Raw genomic sequence first — 24,778 nt, 5'->3', positions numbered from 1 at the left:
ACACAGATAATAAGCAGCCAGAAGCAAAAGAAACCAGCTTTGTGGCTGAAACTGCTTCATTTAGAGCACTCTTCCATACTTGCATATTTTTGTGAAAAGCTGGTCCAGAGATCTACTGAATTTGTGCAGTACAAAGTAAGCACACAGAAAATACAGCCAACACTGATATTGTAAGCGTTGTAACAGAGGATCCCAGTAGCCATTACAATTGTCATGTGAATTCTTTCTCTGTATTGCTTCAGCAGCACCTTCAGCAGGCAGATGCCCACCTCCCAATACTGACCATTACAAATACAGACAATCTCATTAATATCATGAAAACCACAGAAATTACTTTAACTAAGAGACTCTTCCAACCATCTCTTTATTTAACAAACTTCTGACCAAAGGAACACCTTTCCACATCACTTGAGAATGTGTATCTTTATGCTGCCAAACATATCACTACTCTACCTATTAGCTACCTACTAAAATTGTCTCTTCAAACCCTACCTCATACCAAATATTCACCTCAGCTTTTAAGGAAAAAAATTACTTTTTGGTAAATATTGTTTTTCTCTTAGATGCGAGTTAGAGAACCTGGTATATAAAACATACTAATTTTCTTTAACAATAATCTTCTACTGAGATAAGAAAACTGTTTAGTAGTGCTTTGAGCAAATGGTCTCTAGCATGAGAAGCAAGACATCATCAGGTCATTCTCTGGCCCCACGCTAAAGTAGTTTAAATTAAACATTTGAAACAAGTGTTTAAAAAAATTCTCTCATTTTATTTAATTTAGTCAAGATATGGAAATTGTTTCATACCCACCTTAAATTCTCCCATTAGACAGTCTGCCCGTAGAGAGTAAGAATCATATACCTAAGAAGACAGACAAGCTTGAAACAGGAATGTTCCTGAACATCACAGTGAAATGGACAAACAAGGCTATATGCACCCAGCAGCCTTTTGGACATGCAGCAATTTTTCTTACCCGAATGCTAATTGTTTCATCAAGCAACTGCAAAGGAGTCATGTGGACATTGTAGAAAAAGATCTGTTAGGGTAAAAACAAACAAAAAACCTATCTCAAAATGACAAACACATAATTATCTGAACAGAATGCAAAAACATTATTTTAAGAGGCCTGTGAGGCATGCCTGCTACAGTACTTTTACCCTGCCTCCTTGCTGCACACATTCTATGATAATTCAGTGCAAAACAAAACGCCTAAATTTAGTAAATAAACTTAGTACAAAATAGACAGTCACAACTTCCATTTGAATGAATACAGTAGGCACAGCCATGCTCCAGACCTTAAGCACTGCCCTCGCTCTTCACTCTGCACTTCACATTCTCCTCAGGGGAACAACTTTGGGAATTACAAAGGTTGTTAATTTTCCAGGACATTCAATCCTGGTCTAGCCACCTCTGTTGTTGTCAAAAAGGTCTTGTTTAGGGCTAGTGGTCATAGCGATTGTAATGATTTGCATCTTTCAAAGTCAAGGCCACAGGAATAAATCTGATAGTACAAATAAACTAATAAACGATATATTTTTCTTCATGCTGTCAAACAATTAATAGTATATGCCTTATTAAGTTTGGTTTTTGAGCCCACCTATAATCCAGTCAGTACTTTATCCCACAAAAGGGAAGGGTACATACACATGGTCCCTCCTATCCACTTTTAGCCTAGTGTGGATATTGAGACTGCCTAGGAATTGATTCAATACAAGGTGCAACTGGCTTTCTCCCTTCCCTGTATTTCACCACTGCTTCATAAATCTTGACCGCTACCTACAGCTTAGTTCAAGTCTCAAAGTTTTGTAACTTCCTTGGTTTTGCCCGCATGTGTTAAATATGCTTGCCACTCTGTTCCAGAATCTTTTGAAATTTCCACACATGTCCAGATAACGAGACTTATCCCTCAGCACTCTATTAAAGCTTAAACTTTGCAACTTCAGTCTTCCAGACATGGGATCATTCTTGTGTCCCTTACACAGCTTTAAATTCTCTCCAGTATTTAAGTGTTTGATGTACCTATCCCTGTCTGGATAAAGAAATCTAGTTGTGCTTTTACAAATTACGGGTAGCAAGGCAATGACTCTCCAGATTCTGTGTGGCAGTCACTGACACAAAACGCTGCACTGAAAGCTCATCTGCATGCTCCATAAAGGTTTACAACAATTCCTAATTAATTTCGATGTGATTTTATAACCTGCATACAACTATTGAAAATAACTATTATGTCAAATGAAAAGAACATATTCCACATGTCTCAGCTGAAGTTTGACTTCCTTCTAGATAGCTTTATCTGCTAAGACTGCCAGTGATGGAGATGTGTTCAGTGACGTGAATACATAAAGGAAGAGACTGGGAACTGCAAAATGCATAGTTAGCCATAAACACCCTTAAATTTTAGCAAATTCTTATTCACTGATCATAGTGAAAGCTGTAGTAACTATTTTTCTACGTTTGATAATACCAACATTTCAGCTACAGTGTTCTTAGCCACTCACTTCATCAAAATATGGGTTGTTTCCTCTTTTGATTCTTGTTCGGTGTGTCTGACCACAAACATGAACTTTGACTACTGGTTTTATGTTATTTCCAGGCAACTGACGACCTTCAATTACTCTAACACGAATCTGAGGAAAAAAAATAAATTCAATTATTTGTATTAATTCATTCCCTATATTATACATCATCCTGGTGGCAACAATTTCTTACCATACCATCAAAAAAGTTAGCCAACAGCTCAACTACCTGGCAGATATAGACCGGAGAGACTTTTCAGAGTTAATTATGAGAGTGAGTATAATTTTACACTTGAATTTTACAAGACAAGTTGGGGATAATTATTTCAGTAGAATTTTTTTTTACTTGCTTTTACTACATATTTTTAAAGCTGCTATTGTACTTTGAAATCTATACAACTATAAAATAAATAAGGTTCATCTAGATATACAGTGATAACTGTACAAAATTGAACATCTCTAAAAGGCAAATTGGAAGAACAGTTGAAATACAGACTTTCAAATGAAGACACTAATTGTCTCTACAGTGCATTAGATTTGCACAATCTGACATTAAATCATGCTCAGGCTATGTGAAAGAAACAATGTCCCCCCCAGGCAGAAAAAGGGAATATGCAACATTTAATAAATCTATTACCTGGAAATCTTGTGGTTTGTTAGAAAGGATTCTCCGTGTTTTCTTTCCTTTGGTGATGCGTTTAGCTAGCTGGGCTTCCTTTGTGTCACTTGGAACTGTTGGTGTGATACCACCAACTGGACCATCCAAGCCATCCTCATAACCTCCATCATCTTCTCCATCTCAGAGAGTTAAAAAAAAAACAAAAAGGTGCAATTATAAACAAACAGTACAGCTTGATGTTAAAGTTAACAGCAATAGCAGTCTGATATCCAAGAGTTCTACTAGAATTTCATTATTATCTCGTTTCAACAATTTTTTTGCTAATCACATGCTTCCGACTCCTTTTGAAAGCTAGTAATTTTAGCCTGCTTAAGAACAAATTTGTATCTTAACCAAACTAACTGTAGATCTGTCCCTCTTCAGCATGCAGAGTATCTAATACACTTTTTAGAACAACTGATGGAAGTTTTAGCAAAGTACAGTTCAGCTGTAGTTGTCAAGAGACTCATTCATAATACATCAGAAGCGATTAATTTTATTCCAGTTGAAGCTGTTTCCCAGCAGTAAGACTAGGCTATAGCATAATCTTGGGTTTTACTTTAGAATCCTGAAAAGATAAAGGCATTCAGGGTCTACCATCCAAAATAAAACTCTGAATTCTCTTCCACAGCATTTAGCTGTGGAATAAGTTAAGTTAAAGTTTCTTAGTAAGCCTTTTCGACAGTTCTGAAATCACAATACCTCTGTGGAATACTGCTCTACAACCACATGACACTACAATACTGGATCATACACTCAAATTCCAGTATTGCAAAACAGGATCCGTAAATAACTAGACCACAAAAGTGTGTCACTCTCTTGTGCTTCCAGCTTCTTTTCTTAACTGAAGGACAGTGACTGTGGTGAAATCTACAGGAAGAACAAACTGTGTCTCTGATGGTTAGCTTTAACAGAATGTTTTTCATCTTTATGAATTCATTTGCCAACACAGAGTGATGATCACTTTGCATAATGAAGTCCTCAGTGATCCTTGTAAGAGACGTATAAAACCACAAGAGACTGACATACCATGTCTTTTATAACCAGAAAACCCCACCTTCAAAACGCTCTCAAAATCCATCTGCCTGGATGGATCCATTAAACTGACTGATCACACCCCCTGACTTTGCACTTAATTTCTGAAAGTCAGCTGTAGCAATCTCAGCTGGGGAGGTGATTTCATTTCATGGGAAATGGATATTTACAATAATTAACTACGGTGTGTTTGATAATTTGCACTGAAATAAATTTCATGCAGTTGCTGGACACTAGCTAAAAATCTGCCATGTTTTATTTTACCTGTATTACCTAATAGTTTAAGGACATTTTAAAAAAGATATCAAAATAATCTCAAATAAGTCCATTTGTGTTTTTAGCCTTCAAGTCCACATTTCTATAAAATTATTTTGAAATGTAGTAATTTAACAGAGAGATTGTGTGTTTATATTACCTATCCTTCAACTCCCCAAGAACACCTCTCTGAAAAGTCAATGGAATTAAAATTTCATGCCAGAAGACTCCTAATCTGAATTTTTTCCTTCTTATGTTATTATCTATCAGCAGATAATGGTCAATCTGATTTATTTCTTCACAAACACATAACATCTGTTATAGAGTCTGGATGTTAGGGTATTCACCTGTCAACCGCAAAAACCTGTTGCTACTTCACAGTTCTTTTAAGAGTCTGGAAAACCAGAGAATCTCAAAAACACTCTCAGCAAAGGCCTAGTTAATACGATATAGAGATAACAAGGGACATTCCCTATTAATCACAATATTTCTTGGGCAAGTCTAATATAAGATACAAGTGTCTTTCAAAACTTACTTACTCGACAGGAAAAAGTTTAATGATTTGAGAAAATATTTTCACAAATCTCCTTGACATTAAAAGTAACAGAATATATTTTTCAAAAAAAAGTGACTTCCCTGCTTTTTTGGTTAGCCCTAGCATTACAGCAGATAACTGCTCTTTCTTTAAGCATTCAAAAACCTTTCTTTCCTAAACATAAACTGTTTTGAAAAGCTTTTAAGCAACATCATTCTTTTGTTACTTCATTCCACTGGAGAAGATAATGTCAAAAAACATTTTAATGTCAGAAAACGTCGATTTTCTTCCTAGCTGTAGTTCTGAATCATCCTTAATTTCTTTAAATTCACTGTCTGGCAATCATGACATGCTGGTTCTGGTTACTTTTTTTTCTGATGAACAGTGCTGCTGAATCGCTTTCTTGCCTTATGTTAAATATCTCCATGATCTTTTCACAATAATGTTGTAAGAAAAGACTGAAGTACCTTCTTGTGTATTGGTCCCTCCTGGATCATTTGGATTTGCAGGACCAGCTGGTGGCTCATATCCTACTACCAAATCAATTGTTGCCTGTAGAGAAATACACATTTTTTAACACAGCATACAGTATTCACAACAATTGATTTCAAACAGTAAGTTCTGCTAACACTGTACACGAACAGTTAACTATTCATGGTCACAGCTCAGCTTATAATAAAATTTCAGGTATTAGTAAAATAATAAACTTATTAAGCTATATATACATACAAACAATAAAGATTATACAATTTGCAGCTAATGGAATAGGCTCTAAAATAGTATCTAACAAATGGAATTGCTGTGTTTATATTTAGAAAAATCTCTCACAATACAAGTATGTAAGATGTTCTACAAATGCTAATTTAGTTCTACATTAACGGTAAACTAGGTGACATCCTAAATTTGCAAACAGAAGAACAAAGGCAGTGAGAAATAACACTATCTGATCAACAACGTAAGTCTGAACCATAAGTAAAATTTCCTGTCTGGCTCTTCTAATTGCTTGTTCATACCTCCATTCTGGAAGAAAAACACGATGTAGTTTTCCACTCTAATTACAGAATTGCCTTTTTTTGTGCTTGACTGTGGTTTTGGATTATTTAACAAACCATTATTCCTAGCTGCAACATTAAGATGAGGAATCAGCACAAAAAGCCCAACCCTATGACCTGCTAACCATGATACTAAACTACAGCTGATGAGACCTTAAGCCCCCTTGTTAAGTGTACTAGAATGCAACATCAAGTGCCTGAACAGCTAGATGCACAAATACAGCAAGGTCCCAGTTCTAGAAACTACTTTATTAACAACTAAGTTAACAACAAGTTAACAACTCTGTTAAATCTAAACACATGCTAAACAAAGTTAAGCAAGTTGTTGTGTAACTTTCTGAATGGAGCTGGCAGTGAACTTCTGAATTATGTGCTTTCTAGAATTAGTGCTATGACACAGGTGGATATTAGAAAGAAAACAGCAAAACAGTGCACATGGGACCTCCATCTGGTACTTAGGAAAATGTTCTTTTTCAACATCAGGCTAACCTCCATACATACTCTGTGGCCAATATTTATAGCACATATATAGAAATATATAACACACACACAGAAGACAATGTATCTAATTTAAAGGATATTAAACAAACTCAGATGGCATAGACATAACTGTACCTTGTTGTAACATTTCCTCTGTCTGGAGCTTTTGCTACAACATTTACAAAGTAAAAATAACTTGAAAATATTTTTGTTGCACTATTATCCCTGTTGCTGGAGCATTTTGATCATGAATACAGTAAAATAAGGAAATAAAAGCCACTCACTCCAGTTTCTTGTCCCCTCTCATTTAGCAGCGGTATGAGTTTGAAGGGAAAAGATCTGCTTTGGTTACCTACAAGATCCTTAAGTGCTACAGATGCATTGCCAATTAATCTGAAATGAAGTAAAAATCATTATTAGAACGCAAGTATACATCAAACTGAAGTTCCCTTTTGTTTCTCACTAGTGTCTATCAGTCAACCAAATAACTCCAGCCATGACTTGAAAACCCAAGACACAAAAAAAGGTCACTGCAAATGTTATCTAAAGATTGTGTACTGTTAATTTGTATTTTCAGTTTCACTGCACTTAAATGTGCTGGCATTCTTTATGGAAGACACAGCTTTAACCTAAAAGATGTTAAACCCCTAAATTTAAATAAATTTTACATGTATTTCTGAAAATAATCTTCTGTGTAACTCAACATGTCACTTGTTTCAGCCGCTGAATTCTCATTGGTAAAGGATGTAATTCTTTCCCTATATAGCTTTGCAAACTCTTCAAATGAGAGGTAATGTGTAAAAGCTAGATATGACAGCTCTTGTACTACACAGAAAGAGACAGAAAAAGACAAATACACATCTCTAATGAAAACAATGAAACCGAACAAATGCAATCAACATGTTTACTAGAGGCTTCACAAAATTACTTTTCTTGCCCTTATTCTACGCTTTGGAATAGATTCATCTCCTTGCCTCTAAATTCTCAAGAGTGTTTCGATACGGTGCTGGAGAGGCCTACCAAAGGAAGCTGCCCAGGGGATCTGACATAATGTGGTAGACTTTCCTGAGCTACTTCTGCCTACTTTGGGACTGCATCTGCCAACCCTTGTGAAAAAAAGTGAAAATTGCATGCATTTTTAACCTGAGAAACTTCTTTTAGGCTGAGTTTCTAACACTGTGGCATTGGTCTCATGATACCTGGTACTGTGGTTTGTTCCCATACATGTAATAACAGCCTACTCCCATACTGAAGTGGATTATTGGAATAACTGAGATTTTTGCCAATGTAAAAACCCCAAGATAATTTCACCCTGTAAATATTACAAAGAACATGTTTCACAAACAAAATACTAGCTTTGCTGCCAAAGCGGAAAAAGATTTGTACGCTGACACCTTAACTGAGATCCCTTTGAATAGATTACAGTGCTTTTTCATGGAGAAGGTAAAGATGCAAGGGCATTTTTTGACATGAAGCAAGAGCACTATTATAGCTGCTCTCAGGTGCTACGTCAAGAGAACATAATTTACTTTTTGTGAAGTACACTATGATAGGTAAGTATAAAGCATTAATTTCCTGCAAATATACATTTCAGGTATTACACACTGCAACTTCTGTTTAGCTGTGCGCTTTCTGTGTGAATGACCTGTGAGAATTACTTTGGTGCTGTCACCTCCTCAGTCAAATCTGGTTTTCCAGTTCATCTCATGCCTCCAATCTCAGTTTTGTTTTTGAGAAGTTTTGACTCACTACTCAAACCTTTCACTACTGCCCTCCAAATTGCCAAAGCACAGTAATATTCCAGCTACGCCTCCTATATTCATTACACACTGGGGATGGGCTAGATGTGAAAAGCAGTTTAAGATCAGGCCATGCTGCAGAGGAAATACATGAAGCTGTTCTAACTTTTAAGATGACCACAACTGAAACTGATGCCACCTCTAACACCTGCCTCTCCTCCCTTTACTGAACAGACACCTGGGTTCAGAACTGTAGTCTTGATCCAGTGTCCTTTAAAAATCTATGGAAATATACCTAGTTATTTCAATGAGCATTAGATTAATCCCAGGTACATTTTCACTTTTTACAAACTGTTGCACAGAGCTGGATGTTAGCTGACACGCTGACTCCATGAACTTCTCTACTTTTGGGAGCTTAAGAAGCAATTTCTCCTGTTACGCAATCAAAATTGCATTCAACCCACAAAACAAATGTAGATTTGGAACGTCACATATACATGCAGTGGTCTCATTTATCCCTCCAACTGTAGTATTATTTGATATTGCTTATGACCTGATGTAGAAAATATAGACATTAAACAACAATGTCCACCTAGCTCAGGAAACAACAGCAGATGATCTCTCTCAAACAGAAAAAGGCTTTATTTTTTCCCCTGTGGCTTGAACACTCCAAAACCCGCTGTTATATAGAAGTCAACTAACTGACATTTCACAACGAAGAGAACATTTCCCTCTATATTTGACCAAACCTTTCTATGTAAAGAGCAGGTGTCATGCAGACACTGATATTATTCAACAGTCGAAAAGCAGAAAAGGCTCATTCCATAATGGCTGCAAATCCCAAAGCAGTTAAAGAGAAAAATACTGGGTAGCTTAATGCATTTCCCCCTTTATTACATAGCCTTCTAACACATCAATAGCTTTGAAAGCAAGTATAATATAAGCAAATGCAAAACTGTTCCTGCAGTTGGAAGGAACAAATGCTTGAATTTCTTTTACACATTACTGAAAGAAACTGACTTCTCATCACTTTTTCCTTCAGTGCAAAATTAATCTAGAAAATAAATTCCAAATATTATTATTTTCCCCAAATCCTTCAACCATATGCCTTCCCATTTGAGAATAACAGAGAGAAACATACACAGTTTGAGGTATCACAAAAGGGAAAACCCCAACAAGACTACCCAAAACCAGTAAGACAAAATCTGATTCAAGAGAAAGGCAAAGATGATCTTTTCCTACGTACATTAATAGAAAAATTTCTAGACTTGGTATTTTGATTTGATATGAGCTGAAGTGACTTATATTAACTCCAAAAAGAACTTCAGAAGTCATGCAGCCTCAAATCATCTGGATGACTTTCAGCAACCACACCCTCCTATCTGGTGATACTAACTCAAGAGCAGCTGTTCAACAGTAGTGCTTTCGAAATTTTCCAGCATAAATTTCCATTTCTACATCCTTATCTGTCCTGTGCAAATGATAACGGTACACACATTTGAATACACAGTAATTTTAAAATTTCTGATCACCTTCAGAAGACTGAAGGGGGAGTCAGTTACATATACTACTTGATTGCTACTAGTTGGCTCTGAAGTCCTTTGTTTCCCTCTCCTTTAACAGGTTGAGCAACAATAGTCTTCAGTCATTTTCCACTCTAGCAAGAGTGAGAAATCTAATGTTCAGCCTATACACTATCTTAACCTACTTCTGAGCTTTAGCCAAATTCCAAACTTTAGGCAGTTAGTCTTTTGCTTTCCCCAAAGTGCTCCTGTTCAGTGGATTTGGGATGTCTGATTTCTCCCTTAGCAGAACCACAAACTGATGAGGTTGGAAAAGACCACTTGAGATCATCTAGTCCAACCCCTTTGCCCAAAGTCAGCTATAACAGGTTGCCCAGGACCATGTTCAGGCCAGTTTTGGTCATACAGCTACTCAACACCTGAAGTAATATTTTTAAAGGAACAAGGAATGCCTCAAAGTCATCTTTGTCACTTGTACAGGTCTAGAGAAAGCCTAATCTTTGGGCTAAGTCAGGTAAAACCAAGCCAGGGAAGTCAGATAGCAGCAGCTGTTGTGACACCACATCCATTAACGGTTCATTGCTGTTTAATGCTTTGCTGCAAGGTCTGCTACTGTACTCACTTCTGATGTGTAACTAGACCCCCAGTTCTCTGCACAACTACTGTGAAGTTGCTGTGTTCCTCTGAACTCTGAAGACTTTTTACCTTCATGCAGGATTGCATGCCATCTCCCTCTGAAGTCATGACTTTCAAGGTGATAAGAAGTCCTTTCCTTCCAGCACAGCTGAAAAGACTTTCTGTCACCTACTCATCCTCAAAGGACACTGCTCTTTGCTGGGGCTATTTCAGCTTTCTTCCTCTTGCCTAGGCAGACATTTGCCCATTTAATTCCAGATCACACTGGTCTCTTGATGCCATCAAGTGGGATAGTTTCTGCTTTCAGAATAGCTCAATACATCCTCTGATGTTCATTAGCTGCTTTGTCAGTAGACAGCACATGAGAATTGTATCTTAACTCTACTTTAAGTACACTTTTGGCCATCCCTAAGACCTGTTATGTAGAGCGCCCAGTCAGCCAGGTCTCAAACTTTGCCAGCTTTGCAGAAGTAAAGCAAAAAACCTGTCCTGCCACAAGCAGTTTAAACATTCTGGTCTACCACTGAATAAGACACCAAAGATAAATGCAAAGTCCACATTTAGAAGCATATTTTAAACCACTACAAATATACCTTACTAGTATTAGGTCTGTGATACTTCCCTTCTCTCCCCCCCCCCCCAGTCAAAGGGAAATACTTAGTTTATTAGGGTGAAATCAATCAACCAACTACTGATGACCAACTATTAAATTAATCCATTAGTGCTGTCATTAGCACTTCCTGTTCACTGCCCAAATACCGAGAAGTGAAACTTCACACCCATGCCTGGATCAGGAAATACTAACTCACAATACCAACTATTCCTCCTCCGTTCCTCTGTATGAAGGTAGCAAGTTACACTAAATTCTTTAGCATATGACATCCTCCAGTTGCTTACATGATACTTATACTAGAAGCCCAGTGATTGTAATCTCCCGAGAGTCAAGCATTTAAATTATTTTGACTTACTTTTAAGGGTTTATTTTGACAGAGGCTTATATTGGTTATTCTCATTAGCAAACTTGATCTCACACTGCAATTATAATTGCTACACCCAACCTTTCTTTCTCAGGGTATATGTTCCAGTATAGATTCTATGTTACAAGACCCAACACCCGCCTTCTGTTATTCATGCTGTATTTTAAAATTTTTATTGAGTGAACCAACTATTTTTATCTTCTTTAGTTATTTGATACTCTTCTTTGCATGAACAAACTTCAAAAAGAACCAAAGCATGGAACCTATTTTGTACAAGGCAGAAAAACTGAAACCTGAATCTTAACCAGGCTGGATCTTGTATACAGTGTACGCAAGGAAAGTCAGCAACTACGCACAGCCACACTGACTCAGAAAAGAATCCACACAAAAGGCTACAGCTGTAGGAGGACTCAAACAATCTAGTAATTCTCTAACTATGGAAAATACTTAAACACGATTAAATAATTTGCTGCACTGTACATTTGTGGCTGCATTTTTCGGCTTGAGAAATGGGTGTGCCCAATCTGTTTTTCCCCTGTGTTGCTAGGTTACTAACCATGCAAAGAACATCGGGAAACACATACTCCCAACACTCTTTCAAACAGAATGAAAATGACTTCATTTAGACACAACTGTAACTTCCTGTTCACATTTTTTTTCTTAACTTCACAGGGACAACTAAAGTTACAGGGTTTTTTTGTTTGTTTTTAAACTGCATAGAGAGTTGTGTTGAGAGTCTGAAATCTTTCTAACAGTATTAAACATAATAGAAAACAGATGTGTTCTCTTTTCAAACATCGTTATGCTGGAAAATCTAGCTAAGCATGGATCATATGAGTCCTCTCTAGCTTATTCCTACGATGGTCTGTCTGCACACGTCAGTGTGGTCTGCTTTATTAATCTTTTCCAATGACTGTCTTTTTCAGACATGAATTACGGAAACATGCTAAAGTAATGAGTTACATGTTTTGGCACAGAGTAAAAAGAGTAACATCCACTGTGCTCCTCCTCCTGCATCAGTATAAGAATAGGCTGGATGCCCAGCTATGGAAGTTTTTAAGAGCTGTAGCAAAATCATGGGTTATATTGCCATCCTCTGCTGTGTTATTCTAGAGGGGAGTATGGGTTCCATAGTCAGTTCTTGGGCACAGCAATGGACGAGGTGTCCAGAACTAGCCAGGAATAACACTGCATGGAGTATCTGTGTATTAGCTAGGAGCTTTGTGAGTGAGCAGCCAGAGAGAGTGAGCTGGGTTGAGAAACACTGTTCTGCTTCTAGCCTACACTGCAGCAAAGAATGGTGGCAGAATGTCTGAACAAAAGTTCTCTACCTAGAAAATAACAATAGCAATCCTCACTGCTTATTTTCTTCCAGAAGGGAGAAAACAAAGCCAAAGACATGGTGTAGTTTCTTCTCATTGCTCTTTCTCAGGCAACACAGAGCCCTAGATGTACCCTTTACACTCAAAAACTAAATCCCAATTCAATCTAGACTTTAAAGTAAAATATATAAAAACATGAACCTCTAAAGGAAAAATTAGAGATTTAGACTCAAATCCCACTTAGCTTAAACACCAGATATACCTTCCAAATTAATGGGTCTACTCATCAATAATGTCAAAAGCATATGGCAAACACCGGGTTTCTGAAATAACGGGCCTTTACCTCTGAAAGACTTCAATCCCATTAACCACATCAAAATTGCAGATAAAAATTAATACAATATTGTCCAGCTCTCACTCCCCTCCCCTCCTTTTTTTTTTTTTAAACTGTCATTATAATAGCTTTCTGTAGTAAGGAACTTAGACAGGCATCATACTCCATCTTTCCAATCCTGAATTAGCACGCAAAGCAAGGGAGTGTCATTTGCACACACTTCCACCAAGCATCTTTTCTGAATGCTGCAACACTCCAGGCATGTATCCAGGCTATATACTTTTCCTTAAGTATTAAAAGAGGATACTGTGAAAGGATAGCAAAACTATGATAAGGTAGTCCTAAATCTCTCTCAAACTCAGTAAACAGAATCAGTAACTCTACAGAAATACAGCTTACACATGCATGCAAGAATATGTGGGACACTTATTCCACATTCCTTCTTTCATACGCTCGTTTGTCTAAACGTGAATGTTCATTAGTACCAAATCTCTTCTGCTGTTACAGTGCTTTGTGCCTTTAAAGGAAATCCAAGATGACATTTCTTATTATCTTGTTACAGTCAGGAAGCCTACCCATGTGTTTCCCACTCCTCACCCCCTTATCCTGTTTCCCTGCCAACTGCCCTTCCAAACACATCACACACCGCAAACATGTGGTGGTTATTGAGGATTTATTTTCAAAAAGCATTATTTTTGAAAGTGTTGCTCTGTCTTTGGTATGGATTAGACACATTTTTGCACAGCTCCATACAAGGAAGTCACTTTTTCAAAATATTTTACTGGTTTCTTTTTAAATTGTACACAGAATAAGTGGTGGACCACTTCCAGTGCATAAACCCAAGCAAAATGAACCAGCATTTGCACAAGCTGGGTTAAGCGCTACAAATACGTGTCCAGATATTTACAAATATGCTTTGAAATAAACCAAACCCGAGCTCTTGCTTAACTTCGAACCCACATAGAAAGATTTTAGGGGCTTCAGCCAAGTACCTTCCTTTATTTTCTGATACGTTATAAAATCCACTACAAAATTCTCATTACTGATAAGCTTTTCTGTATCAAGTTCTGGGATTTCCCTGAAGTCAGAGGCATGCAATGTAGTCCTGCTTTACTGACCTACAGGAATCTCAAGAATGAGAGATCTGAGGGCACTGGCTTGACTCACAGTGATTTTGTGACAGAGCTGTTGGATTATTGCAAAATCCTGAATTCAAATGCTGGGGGGAGGCAGAAAGTAGTAAAGAAAAGCTAACAATGAAAGTGGACTACCATCAATAAATATGAATGTATGCCTATCTCAGTGTAATAAAATATGCAAATCTGCCATAAAAGAAAAAGGAAAGAAGATCATGTGGTATCATACTCCCTTTCAAAATAGCAACAGCCAACACTACTTGGCATCAACAGAAAAAGAAGAGCAAGAGCACAGCAAACAGAGGAATGGATCCTTGTTAAAATCTAGGACTTTACACAAAGTAGTAGGGAACTGGCACCTCATCTTTTATAAGCTGGGTTTTTTCTGCACAGATGTTTTTTAAAAAATATCCTCTATGAGTGATGGTTGCCCCAATGAATATTAGACAAAAATCACATTATTTAAGTAGAGAGCCAGCAGATCTTAACCACTGTGGGATAGCTAAAGATTAAACACATTGATGAAGCTTTATCTGTTATGTCTGTTAAGAAAGAACTCCTGACTTTGCCAGAGCTTTTAGTACAAGCATGTTTCAACACAAAATAACACCCCTTATCCCTGCTGTAGATTATCTAAAAGAAAAGCGTTCTGATTAGCTTGCCACCATGCAAGGCCTCATACTTTTCCGGCAATTGATTTTAGGGACCAGGTTCATTTTTGTGTGACGAGTCATAAAACAAACGGCATGCAGAACAGAAGAGGTTGCTAACAATTTCAACCGGTAATTTATGTCATCTTTATTGAAACGATATGCATACATTGCTTTAACATATCTTGTATAGCTCCAATTCTGATATTAAATTAAAGCTTAAATCCTACAAAACTCCAGATATGGGTGGTTTTCTTTTTTAATCTCTATCATCTTATGTTCAGATCCACCTAAAACTTGTTAAGAGTCTGCATTATGTATTTGTTTCATCACAAATACAGCAGGAATCTCAAAGTCCAGGTCAAAATGACAAAATGCACCCTCCAGCTTTACTGAAGTTTATATATTATGCTTTTTAATAGAATGTGATTTAATTGAATTCTAGTGTTCCCATATATACCATTTTCATTTTTCACAGCAACAATTTTTGTCAATGGCCAAAAGTCCTAGCAACTCAGTTCACAGGAGCCAATCTACTCATTAAAAAAAGTTTGAAAAATAAAAAATTAAAGGTAGTTGAACAAGACACCTTAATTACTTATATATTTAGTTATTACATGTTCCTATTCTGGAAGAGTATAAACCTAAAAAAAAAGTTTAAATGCCAACATGGACACTTGACAAGTGTTTCGGCACTCTACAACTTTTTATAATGTCATCTCCTTTCATATAAAGATTGAAGCCTCAGTTCAAGGTACCTCATTTCTCAGTGTCTTCAACAGCAAGATTAAACTAAAAAAGAAAAATATTTTTCAGAAAGTCATGCACTCTGTGCATCTTTTCTGGTGTAATTAGTTCATGCATAGAAAAACTACATATATTTTTCATTTTTTAGTTGAAGGAAATCTATTTGTGTGTTGTGTAATATCCTTCAAGGCACACACAGCTATAGTTACTATTTGTTTATCTTCAGTTCTCTAAAATGAGTAATAAAACCTGATTTTGTCAGAACTAAAACTAAGCATCTTACTACTCATGAAGAAGTTTTTGTCTGAACACTGAGGACTCAACAAACTACTGCATAAATGACACTTTCCTTTAGCCTCTCACAAATGAAAAAAAAAAAGACCTATGTAAAAAGATCTGCAGCTTTAGTTCCCAAGATACTTGATTTTTAGATGCCTGAAAAATGCAGAACCCAATTTTAGGTATACAGGTACTGTTCATACTGCACTAGCTCTAGAATAGGATTCAAGCCTATCAACATGCACTATTGGCACCAACCAAAACGGTGCAGGGGGAAGGAGCCTTGAATTCCTAAAAGTTTGGGACATCATGAAAATAGGTATTTCTGTCTGCTGAAGACCAAAGCTCTAAATCCTTTACTGGTAATAGGGGTCTTTGCCTTTCATTTCCAAGAAATGACTATCAGAAAAGGCAATTCTCAGTGGCCTCACCCCCCGTTTTTTATAAGCCTAGAGTCCTGTAAGGAATGGGAAGCTAGATATCCATTTTATTCCTCTGCTGAGGTTATTCAATTTACTTTTCACAGAAGGGTCTCTTAACATCAAACTACGTATGTTCTTTTAAAAAACCAACAAACCAAAACAAACCACCAACCACAGAAAAAAATCCTCAATCCATTTTTAAACAATGTTTTAAAAATGTAACCAGAAGAGGAGGTAGCATCAGTGTTGCCACTCTTCTACATATGCAATGAGCCTGAGGCTTACAAGATTTGACCAACAATTGCAGACTGATTCATTTCCCTACTCAGTATGAGTGAATTTACTCTGGCGTCTGACCTCAAAATAAGAGCTCTGCAAGCTTGTAGAAATTAACTTCTGTTTTCAAGTTTTTTAACAACCATCCAGAGAACTCAGGATTCACTGGGCCAAGAAGAGTAGGAACATGACATTTCATAGACCCTCACTAGCTAGGACACTCAAAAAAACCAGAAACACAGATTCCATTCCCAGAACAGTTTTTGCATTTTATCCAACATATTTATCCCGATGACTAAGCCATTCTCCCAGGAGATGAGTTTCAGTCTTCAATCCCTCCAGACAAGATAAGAAACTGAACTTAGGCTTCCCCTCTTCCTAGGCAAGACTTAAGTAAATGATGTATAACAGAGCCTCTTCAGGAGATTTAAAAAGATAGTTAAGAGCTTTAACTGCATTTTGTAATTTTTGGTGGTTTCTGGTAGCTGTGCTCTGAGAATGCCAATTAAGAGTTCTTCAGAACTACTGTCTGGACACTTATTATATACAGTCTAGGGAACTGCCCCACACCATTCTGCAAGACGACAACCTGCACCAGGTGTCTGTAGTGGCATAAATCTCGTTACACAAGGACCTTTATTACAAGTAAGCACCAACTGAAATATGGCAGTATTTTCAAATGACAGTCATAGGTGAAGGGATCTAAATTTTACCCAAATTCTGCCTTAAATGCATAAAATGTTGCTTTAATTTTGTTTCAGCATGTCTAAAATTAAGTGTAAAAAGAAAGTTGACACTGCTTCAGAGTAACAATCCAACTGGCGAGGGATGGAAAGTGCACTGGCTTACAGACTACAAGTAGGTATTACATCAGAAACCACTAATTGCATCCATCATTTCTGTCCAGCAATTATCAGTTCCATTTTTTCCCTGGACTTCTCTATTAGACGTTGTATTTAATACTGCAGGAAAAAAAAATCAAAAAGAACTTACTTGTTTTGTCCAATTGTTTCAAAATCCTTCACAATAATTGTCAGGGAAGATGAATTATCCAGAGCAATTCCTTTCAAGTCAAATTCAAGGATCTGAACAAAAAAAAAGTAGCAAAACCAAATTATAATTACAAGTTAAGTGTAAATTAATTAACAGCAGCGTAGCAAATACAACAAAATCATTCAGAAATAGATTTTGCATTTAGTGAGACACAGCCCAGACAAGCTTAAATTTGCAAAAGTAAAATTAAAAATGCTCATAGCACAGTCTTGATTCGGTAGTTACTACTAATAATAACAACAGAAAAAGAACTAAATTGTTTAATAGTGGGCCATAACCTCTTTTGCAGTTCCACTTCCTCACACTAACATAAGTATTTTCTTATCATTCGTAAGATCTGATACTATTCACCTGCAATACTGGTTGAAGTCAGTTGCTGTTGAATTTAGACAAATATTTGTAGGTTCCCTTTCTTTGTATTCCCAAGCACAAAATACAAGAATAACCTTTACCTTTCATTTCTGGTTGTGAGAAAACAGTACTAAGAAAACACCTTCCCCAAGAAAAACATTACTGAAAGTGCAAAATAGGACCAGTCCTATAAATAAACCATAAGGAACTTCAATACATGATTCATTCTAATTCTGCAGGGTTTTTTCCTAGTATATAATAAAGGATCCAGGTATGTTCCAATACATGTGACAAAGCAATGGCTGAATATCATTATGTCCAAAGTAAGTGGGAACAAAACTAGGCCACAAACTCACCAGATATCCATCTACTTTCACATAAAAACATTACTTAATGAATTGTAATACACAGCACAGGATGAATCCATTCATCCAAGTTTACTAACACCTATCACTAGTTCTATTCCTAACTGATATTCACAGCTGCAGAAACGGACTTAATTTTACAAGCATTTTGTCTTAAAAAAGACCAAGAATTGAATAAAAAAAAATTACCTCATTCCAAACAGGATTAAGTTCACTGTCAATTTTCTTCGTTTTCTTCTTTTCATCTGTAAATACAAAGTGTGATGATCTGTTTTTACTAAAGCATGACACAAATATCACAATTTTTCCTTTCACTTTTCAAAAGAAAAGTTTGAGCTTTAAACCAAACATTTCAACTCATTTCCCCTCTTCCAGCAGCTACACATTTTACAAGCAAAAAGTCCTCTGGGTAATTTTACTAGTTGAGGCTTTTTCTTCTGTTTTGTTTAAGCATAGCTAGATATATTCCCAAAAAGCAATATGTTTAGATTTCTCAACCTCTTATGACCCTTGACTGCAACCTCAGTAATGATGAAAGAAAACAGACTAAAAGGCTTGGAGACATCAAACCAAACAGTAACCTCAAAGTGATGAACTTCAGCAGTAAAGAAAACATTGGAGCTACAAAATACTTGTGTTTAGCTCTGAAATAAAATCGCTTGGAAAATAAAAATATCTTAAAAAGATATGCTTACAGTGTCAACACTTTCTGCTTTAAATAAGCAAATATTAGCAGAAATATACATGCATGTAAGAGGAAATACAGTCCATCCTGAAAAAACGTTTTCCAGAGGTTATGCAGATCACTTCACTGACATTTACTGTAGCCTAAAAATCACAAACTTTTCATACTTCTTGGCAAAATTTGCACTGGTCAACTTAAAAATCATGGGAGTTGGGAGGGTGGTATAAATTATATATAGTGTGGCATTTCTATTCAGATTCCTTCTCCCAAGAGGAATAATACAACTCAAGTGCTGCAAAGGTCCTTTGCAGGCCTCCCTCAGCTATTAAAAATGAAAACAAAATTCTGTTCTTACAACAGGTTCAATGCAAGTAACATGCCATGGCTTTATTTTTACTTTTTACTTGTGCTACACATATACAGCTCAATGGAGAACAAGTCTTGCCACAACATTCAGAAGTGCAAAAGAACACTCAGCTCTCTAAACATCAGTTGCATATATTAGTGATTAAAATGAGTATATTTAAGTACAGTCAATAAACTAACTGCTGATCCATAAAACAGTCAGCCACAAGTCTGCTTCAGGCACACTCCTTGTATTTAAGGACTACAGTAAAGGTAATAGTGGTTTTATTATTCACAAGTTATAGCTAGTTTGCGACAAAATGTTGCAAAGGCCTGGGAAGCTAGAGTAAAGATATGCCAAATGGGGAAGTTCATATACCCACTATTCAAGCAGTAGGCTGCAGTGGCTCATTGCATTGGAATAAAGTGGGATGTACTGAAAGACAAAAAGTCAGCCCATACAGCAAATTGCGAGAACTGACTCACATTTATGTAACAGGAATTGCCTACCATTTATACAGGATATTGACTCACATCACACCACAAAGGAAAGAACTTTCATAACATACCATGCTGTGGACTCACATTTTGCAGAACAAAGAACTAATTAACATGCTAGCAAGAGAAATTCAACTTCATGTTATCTAATAGGAGACAAAGCATTTTCAAAACTGAATATCCCAGAATACCTAGGATTTGGCACTGATACTCCAAGTCCCCTTGCAAATAGCAGCTGGGAGTCTGGGAAAAGATGCTCTCAGTGCTGGTGAAAAAAGGAACAGTTGCAGCTGTTTGTAAAGGAGATAATGAATCACAGACCTGATCCTGACAGACCTAATGGACAGAAGTCCTATGATCCCTGCCTAAGCTCAAATGTAACTCTGTAAGGTAAGGAAAGCCCTGACTTGAACAACAGTCAAGGCGATTCTTGACAAGGAGTAAAATTTTCTGCTCTGGACTACCCATTTTCATAAAAACAAGAGTAAGATTTATAATTCCACTAACAATATGAATATTCTAGATTATGCTAAGAAAAAAACCTTTTCGTGTGATGTATTGCTGTGAAAGCTGGACGGAAAACACTGGGCATATTGGATTTTAGTTGTAACTTTAGTCAGTTTGAGTGTAGCACTCACATTCCTTAAGCATGTATTTTGCATGTATTTTCTTCACTTCACTTTCTTTTTATTAAATTTTTTATCATTCTTTTAATGTACTGGGGTCTTGTTTGGTTGGTTTTTAAATTGTTGAAAAAGAGCTTTCTTCTCCCCACCAAAAAAAACATATTTGCCAAGGAGAGTTAGATGGACTGTCCAGTTATTCCAGGAGCTCAGGTAAGTTCCAGGTCCTCAGGCTGCCTTCCCCTACTGGTAATGAATCCAGCTACAGTAGCCAAGACAGTAAACCACATCAGGGTGAACCGTAAGATAGGGCCAGTCATCATTTTTAGTTTGGCCCTACCAAGCAGTAAGAGCAGGAAATTATAATGGACACTTCATATACTTGTTTCTTTAAAAACTAACTACAATAACCTTGGTACTGTAGAAGAAATCATTATTTGCTTTATCTTGATAAAGGCATTATACTACCACATATTGTTTAATGTTCTCAATTGGAAATTAATGTAATCAGAACTTAGTGATAATCACTGAGATGACACTGTTCAAAAAAATTCATTCAAGACGAACTGTTTAAACAACTGTTTCATCACTAGAAAGTTAACTGCAGTACCACAAAACAACCAATGCTTACATCTTAAATTTTTTCTTCTATTATAACTACCTATTTTATCAATTTCAGTCGGAATTATTGGGGAACAGCTGAAACAAGCATTATGTTTTAGAAGAGTCTTAAGATTCAAAAGAGAATCGCATTTCAGTTCACTAGGTTTCCCATAAAACTTTTGTGAATGAAGATGTAAGATTGCACGGTGGCAGCAACTACAGGATCAAATGGACAGACCTCCAAAAGTCAGGAAATTAAAGTTAGGGTAATTTAATTCTCTGCAAAACAGAAAGTGTAACTTTAGTGAAAAATTACACTCTAATACTCTTTGCTTTCACACACTGAAAATATAAACATAGCTATGAACTACAGCAAGCCTGCTGAAAAGCTCTTAAATTAAGCACAAATGGAAAAAGAAATTGCATTCAAGTGGGCCCAATCAAACTGAATGCCATTTCACATCACTTTTTCAGGCATAAAGCTGAATGAAGCAGGCAAAATGAATGACCAAAGCACTAAATGTCCTAGAATTGACTGTACATATAAGCAATTGTGTCAATTTTTACACCCGAAGTCAAGAACCTGACACGTTTTTCTTCAGTTTGGCGTATCTGACAAACCAAAAGAATTGTACTGGTTTAACCATTACCACTTAGTGCCACTTCAGCAAATGTCAACAGTTTTTCCTGTTAATTTAATTTAACTAATAATTTGTCTCATGTAGAGTGACAATGAACTCAGAATTCTGCAGTAACAGCACCCAGTTCCAGAGAGCACACTCGTTTACTTTCAGGGTGTAGTTCTCTTTGAACAGTGAGTTGTTCTAAAGTAAATAAAAGCTCCATCCCCCTAGAATGAAATAAATATGTAATTAAAAAAAATGTCAAATGCCTGCACAAAACCCCTATACTGTAAATAAGATATCACAACAGAAACAGCTGCTTATTTCCTCTTAATATGTACCTAATATGTCACTGTATTAATCATAGCAACTGTATAGTATATAACTAGCACAGACAAATCTGATACAAGTCCATCATATACATAGATGAAACTATACTAACATATGTGTGTTAACATATAAAGTGTTCGCAAAGTCACTTACTATTAGTTGTAGGATCATGGCCTTTTTCTTCACAGCATAGCTGTAAAGTTCTAATCCTGAGAGATAATGTGTGTTTTCATTGAAGTCTTAAAATACTGAACCTGACATCAGAAAAGGCTATGTAATGAACAAAACACTGTTCAATGAAATGTCAATTTCCACTGCAATTTTCTGTCAAATGAGTGCTGTTCTCTAAGACTTCTGCAAGAATACTTCAGTCAAGCAAGAACACGAGAACGTACTGCAGGGCTATGGCCAAAGTCCTGCAAGTGTCTGAGTCTTTTCCCAGTCTGGAAAATAAACTCCAAGTTGTGTTTTTTATGTCCCCCAGGAGACTCAGTGGGTATGTACTACTATGAAAGACTGCTGCCCTTTGACATACAACTTCCAAAAAATAAGACTGGTTTCCCATGTCTACACACTAAGAGGGTAAGGGGGAACAGGCTGTATATAAAAAACCATCTATAAGCATAAACAGCCAGAACTTCAACATATTTCAAATATGATCCCTATGACCTTGCACCTGGCAACCAGGTACTCTACTTTCAAATTAAATCAGAGCAGTTCAATAGCTGGCAAAAGCCTGGTATTTTCTGACCCCCCTGAATCACTCTGGACAGAAAGCAAAATATCAGACTATTGATAGGTAGTAAAACTACATAAAAAGAAGTGGTAGCTATAATGAGAAATTCAGTAATTAATAAAAAACTGTCACAATTAGGAAGTTGTATTTAAGACAATGGTTAGGCATGTTTGTGGACATAAAAAATCCCAGTTATAGAACATAAAGGATAAATATAAACTTATTCCTTTAATGCTTGTTACCCAGTTCCTGTGTTTGGATAATTGAAGGCCCGAGAAACAAATCCAGCAATGAAGAAGGAAAAAATTAAATCTGTAACTTGTATTTACTAAAAAAAAAACGAATTGCATTAGGGCACACAGTAGGAACAGAAGTTTACATGGAGGAATAAACAGACACTTGAGGCATAAAGAAGCAAAGGCATAATAAACCAACTCTGGAGTATGAAACTGCTGGAGCAGAGGTAACACAGAAAGGCAAAACTGTGACAGGAAAGCAAAGAGAAAGGCAAGAAACTGAAAACAGAGCATGAACACTTAAAGCAGCAGGAGAAACAAATTGAACAAACCAGAGAAATTACAGTACACCAGTAACATCACTTTTTGCAGGGCAAATAAAATATTTTTTTAAGAATTCGGAATTTCCAAAAGCTACTGAGACAGGCTCAGCCACTTGCTCTAACACACAGGAGGGTAAAAAACATAAACTTGAAAAAGAGAAGGAAAAGAAAGAAAATGGAATGATACCACAACTTTCTGATGCTGAAATAAAGTATACAAAAACTTTTTTGTTTTGGAAGTTAAGATGCTGGACCTGTACCGCCTTGTCCTTTTCCAGCCTCCAGCAATATGTCATGATTTCAGATTTGGTTTCTAAAGGTGACAAACCCCTGCAATGATTTTTCATACTTTAGGAAATACCATTTCCATTTCAGTGCAATTAGAAAACCAGGTCACCAGGAATTAAGACGACCATTTGTCACAACCTGGTTTAATGCTATTACACGATCCAAAATTGCTTGGAGGTTTATGCACCTTAACGCTATGCTAATACTTGAAATCAAGTTCCTTTAGTCTAGGCCAGTGAGGAAATTATGTCAACAGGTAAAATATACTGAAAAATATAATTAGCTTTACATATAAATGTTCATTTTATCACACCGTTTTCTCCTTCTCCCATATGTATCTAACAAGCAATTAAAGTGTAAAATGTGGTTTCCTTCCTAAATCTTTTATTTTAACCCAAATAATCTAAACAGGCAAAATATAAAGTGCAATTCAGTTTGTAAAAAATACCACCAAAACAAACCCAAACACCTTTAGTAGTGGTACTACTGTTTTTCAACACACTGGTAATAACAACAATAAACCAGTCACAATAAAAACTGGTACAGTGAGCAGTGGCTGTGCAAAGTAATCAAGGCAGAGGAATGATTGTTTCAGAGGGAAAACAACAACGTAATCTTCAATAGCAGAATGAAAAGTGAAATCATGCAGTTAGATTAGGGTTTTTAAAGCAAAGGGCTAAGCCTTTGCAAAAGCTTGTAAAACGTGGATCCTGAAACAGAAGCACTGGTGGCCATAAAACACCAAAGCACTTCACCCAGTTAAAACTTCACTGAGTTAACTCCTGTCTAATTAAAAAGTCTTCCCTAAAGTTACATCAGATGTAACTCCAGGAAAACATGTTTTCATAGATTTCCAAATACTTACATAGGGCACTGCCTTCAGAAAACCTCCTTCCTGAGTATGACAGTTTTGCTTACCTTTAAAAATAACAGAAACAATAGGATCTGGTTTCCCAAACTTGGTTTTAGGGATATTGGTCGCAGATTCCACAATCACCCGAAGCATTGTTCCCAGTCTTGACTAAATGTCGATTGTTACCAAAGAAATTTAAGGAAGTCTTAAGCTTCAAACTCCTAAACTTCTGGACTGAAATGCTAGCAGGAAGAAGAGGCAGGGAATAGCTGGGTAACAGTAAAGAAGGTCTAT

The 24,778-nt window shown here is 36.5% G+C and overlaps 1 protein-coding gene across 3 annotated transcripts in view; it reads right to left on the bottom strand.

Moving 5' to 3' along the window:
• The window catches only part of MYOF (myoferlin), a 72,138-nt gene extending 47,360 nt beyond the window's left edge, over nt 1–24,778 (bottom strand). For 2 of the 3 annotated variants that reach the window (XM_037400128.1, XM_037400129.1), the window contains exons 1-9: nt 24,550–24,776; nt 18,531–18,586; nt 17,566–17,657; nt 6,816–6,924; nt 5,467–5,551; nt 3,154–3,314; nt 2,499–2,627; nt 974–1,036; nt 811–861 (exon numbers count right to left, since the gene is read on the bottom strand). In XM_037400128.1, the coding sequence (XP_037256025.1) occupies nt 811–861; nt 974–1,036; nt 2,499–2,627; nt 3,154–3,314; nt 5,467–5,551; nt 6,816–6,924; nt 17,566–17,657; nt 18,531–18,586; nt 24,550–24,637 (834 nt within the window). In that variant the 5' untranslated portion in view covers nt 24,638–24,776. Of the gene's footprint in view, nt 1–810; nt 862–973; nt 1,037–2,498; nt 2,628–3,153; nt 3,315–5,466; nt 5,552–6,815; nt 6,925–17,565; nt 17,658–18,530; nt 18,587–24,549 lie in introns of all 3 variants that reach the window. The other variant, XM_037400130.1, reaches the window with a different exon arrangement.

This window comes from Falco rusticolus, chromosome 9 (assembly GCF_015220075.1).
Source record: "Falco rusticolus isolate bFalRus1 chromosome 9, bFalRus1.pri, whole genome shotgun sequence".
Lineage (NCBI taxonomy): Eukaryota > Metazoa > Chordata > Aves > Falconiformes > Falconidae > Falco > Falco rusticolus.
This window is presented reverse-complemented; position numbering and strand designations above follow the sequence as displayed.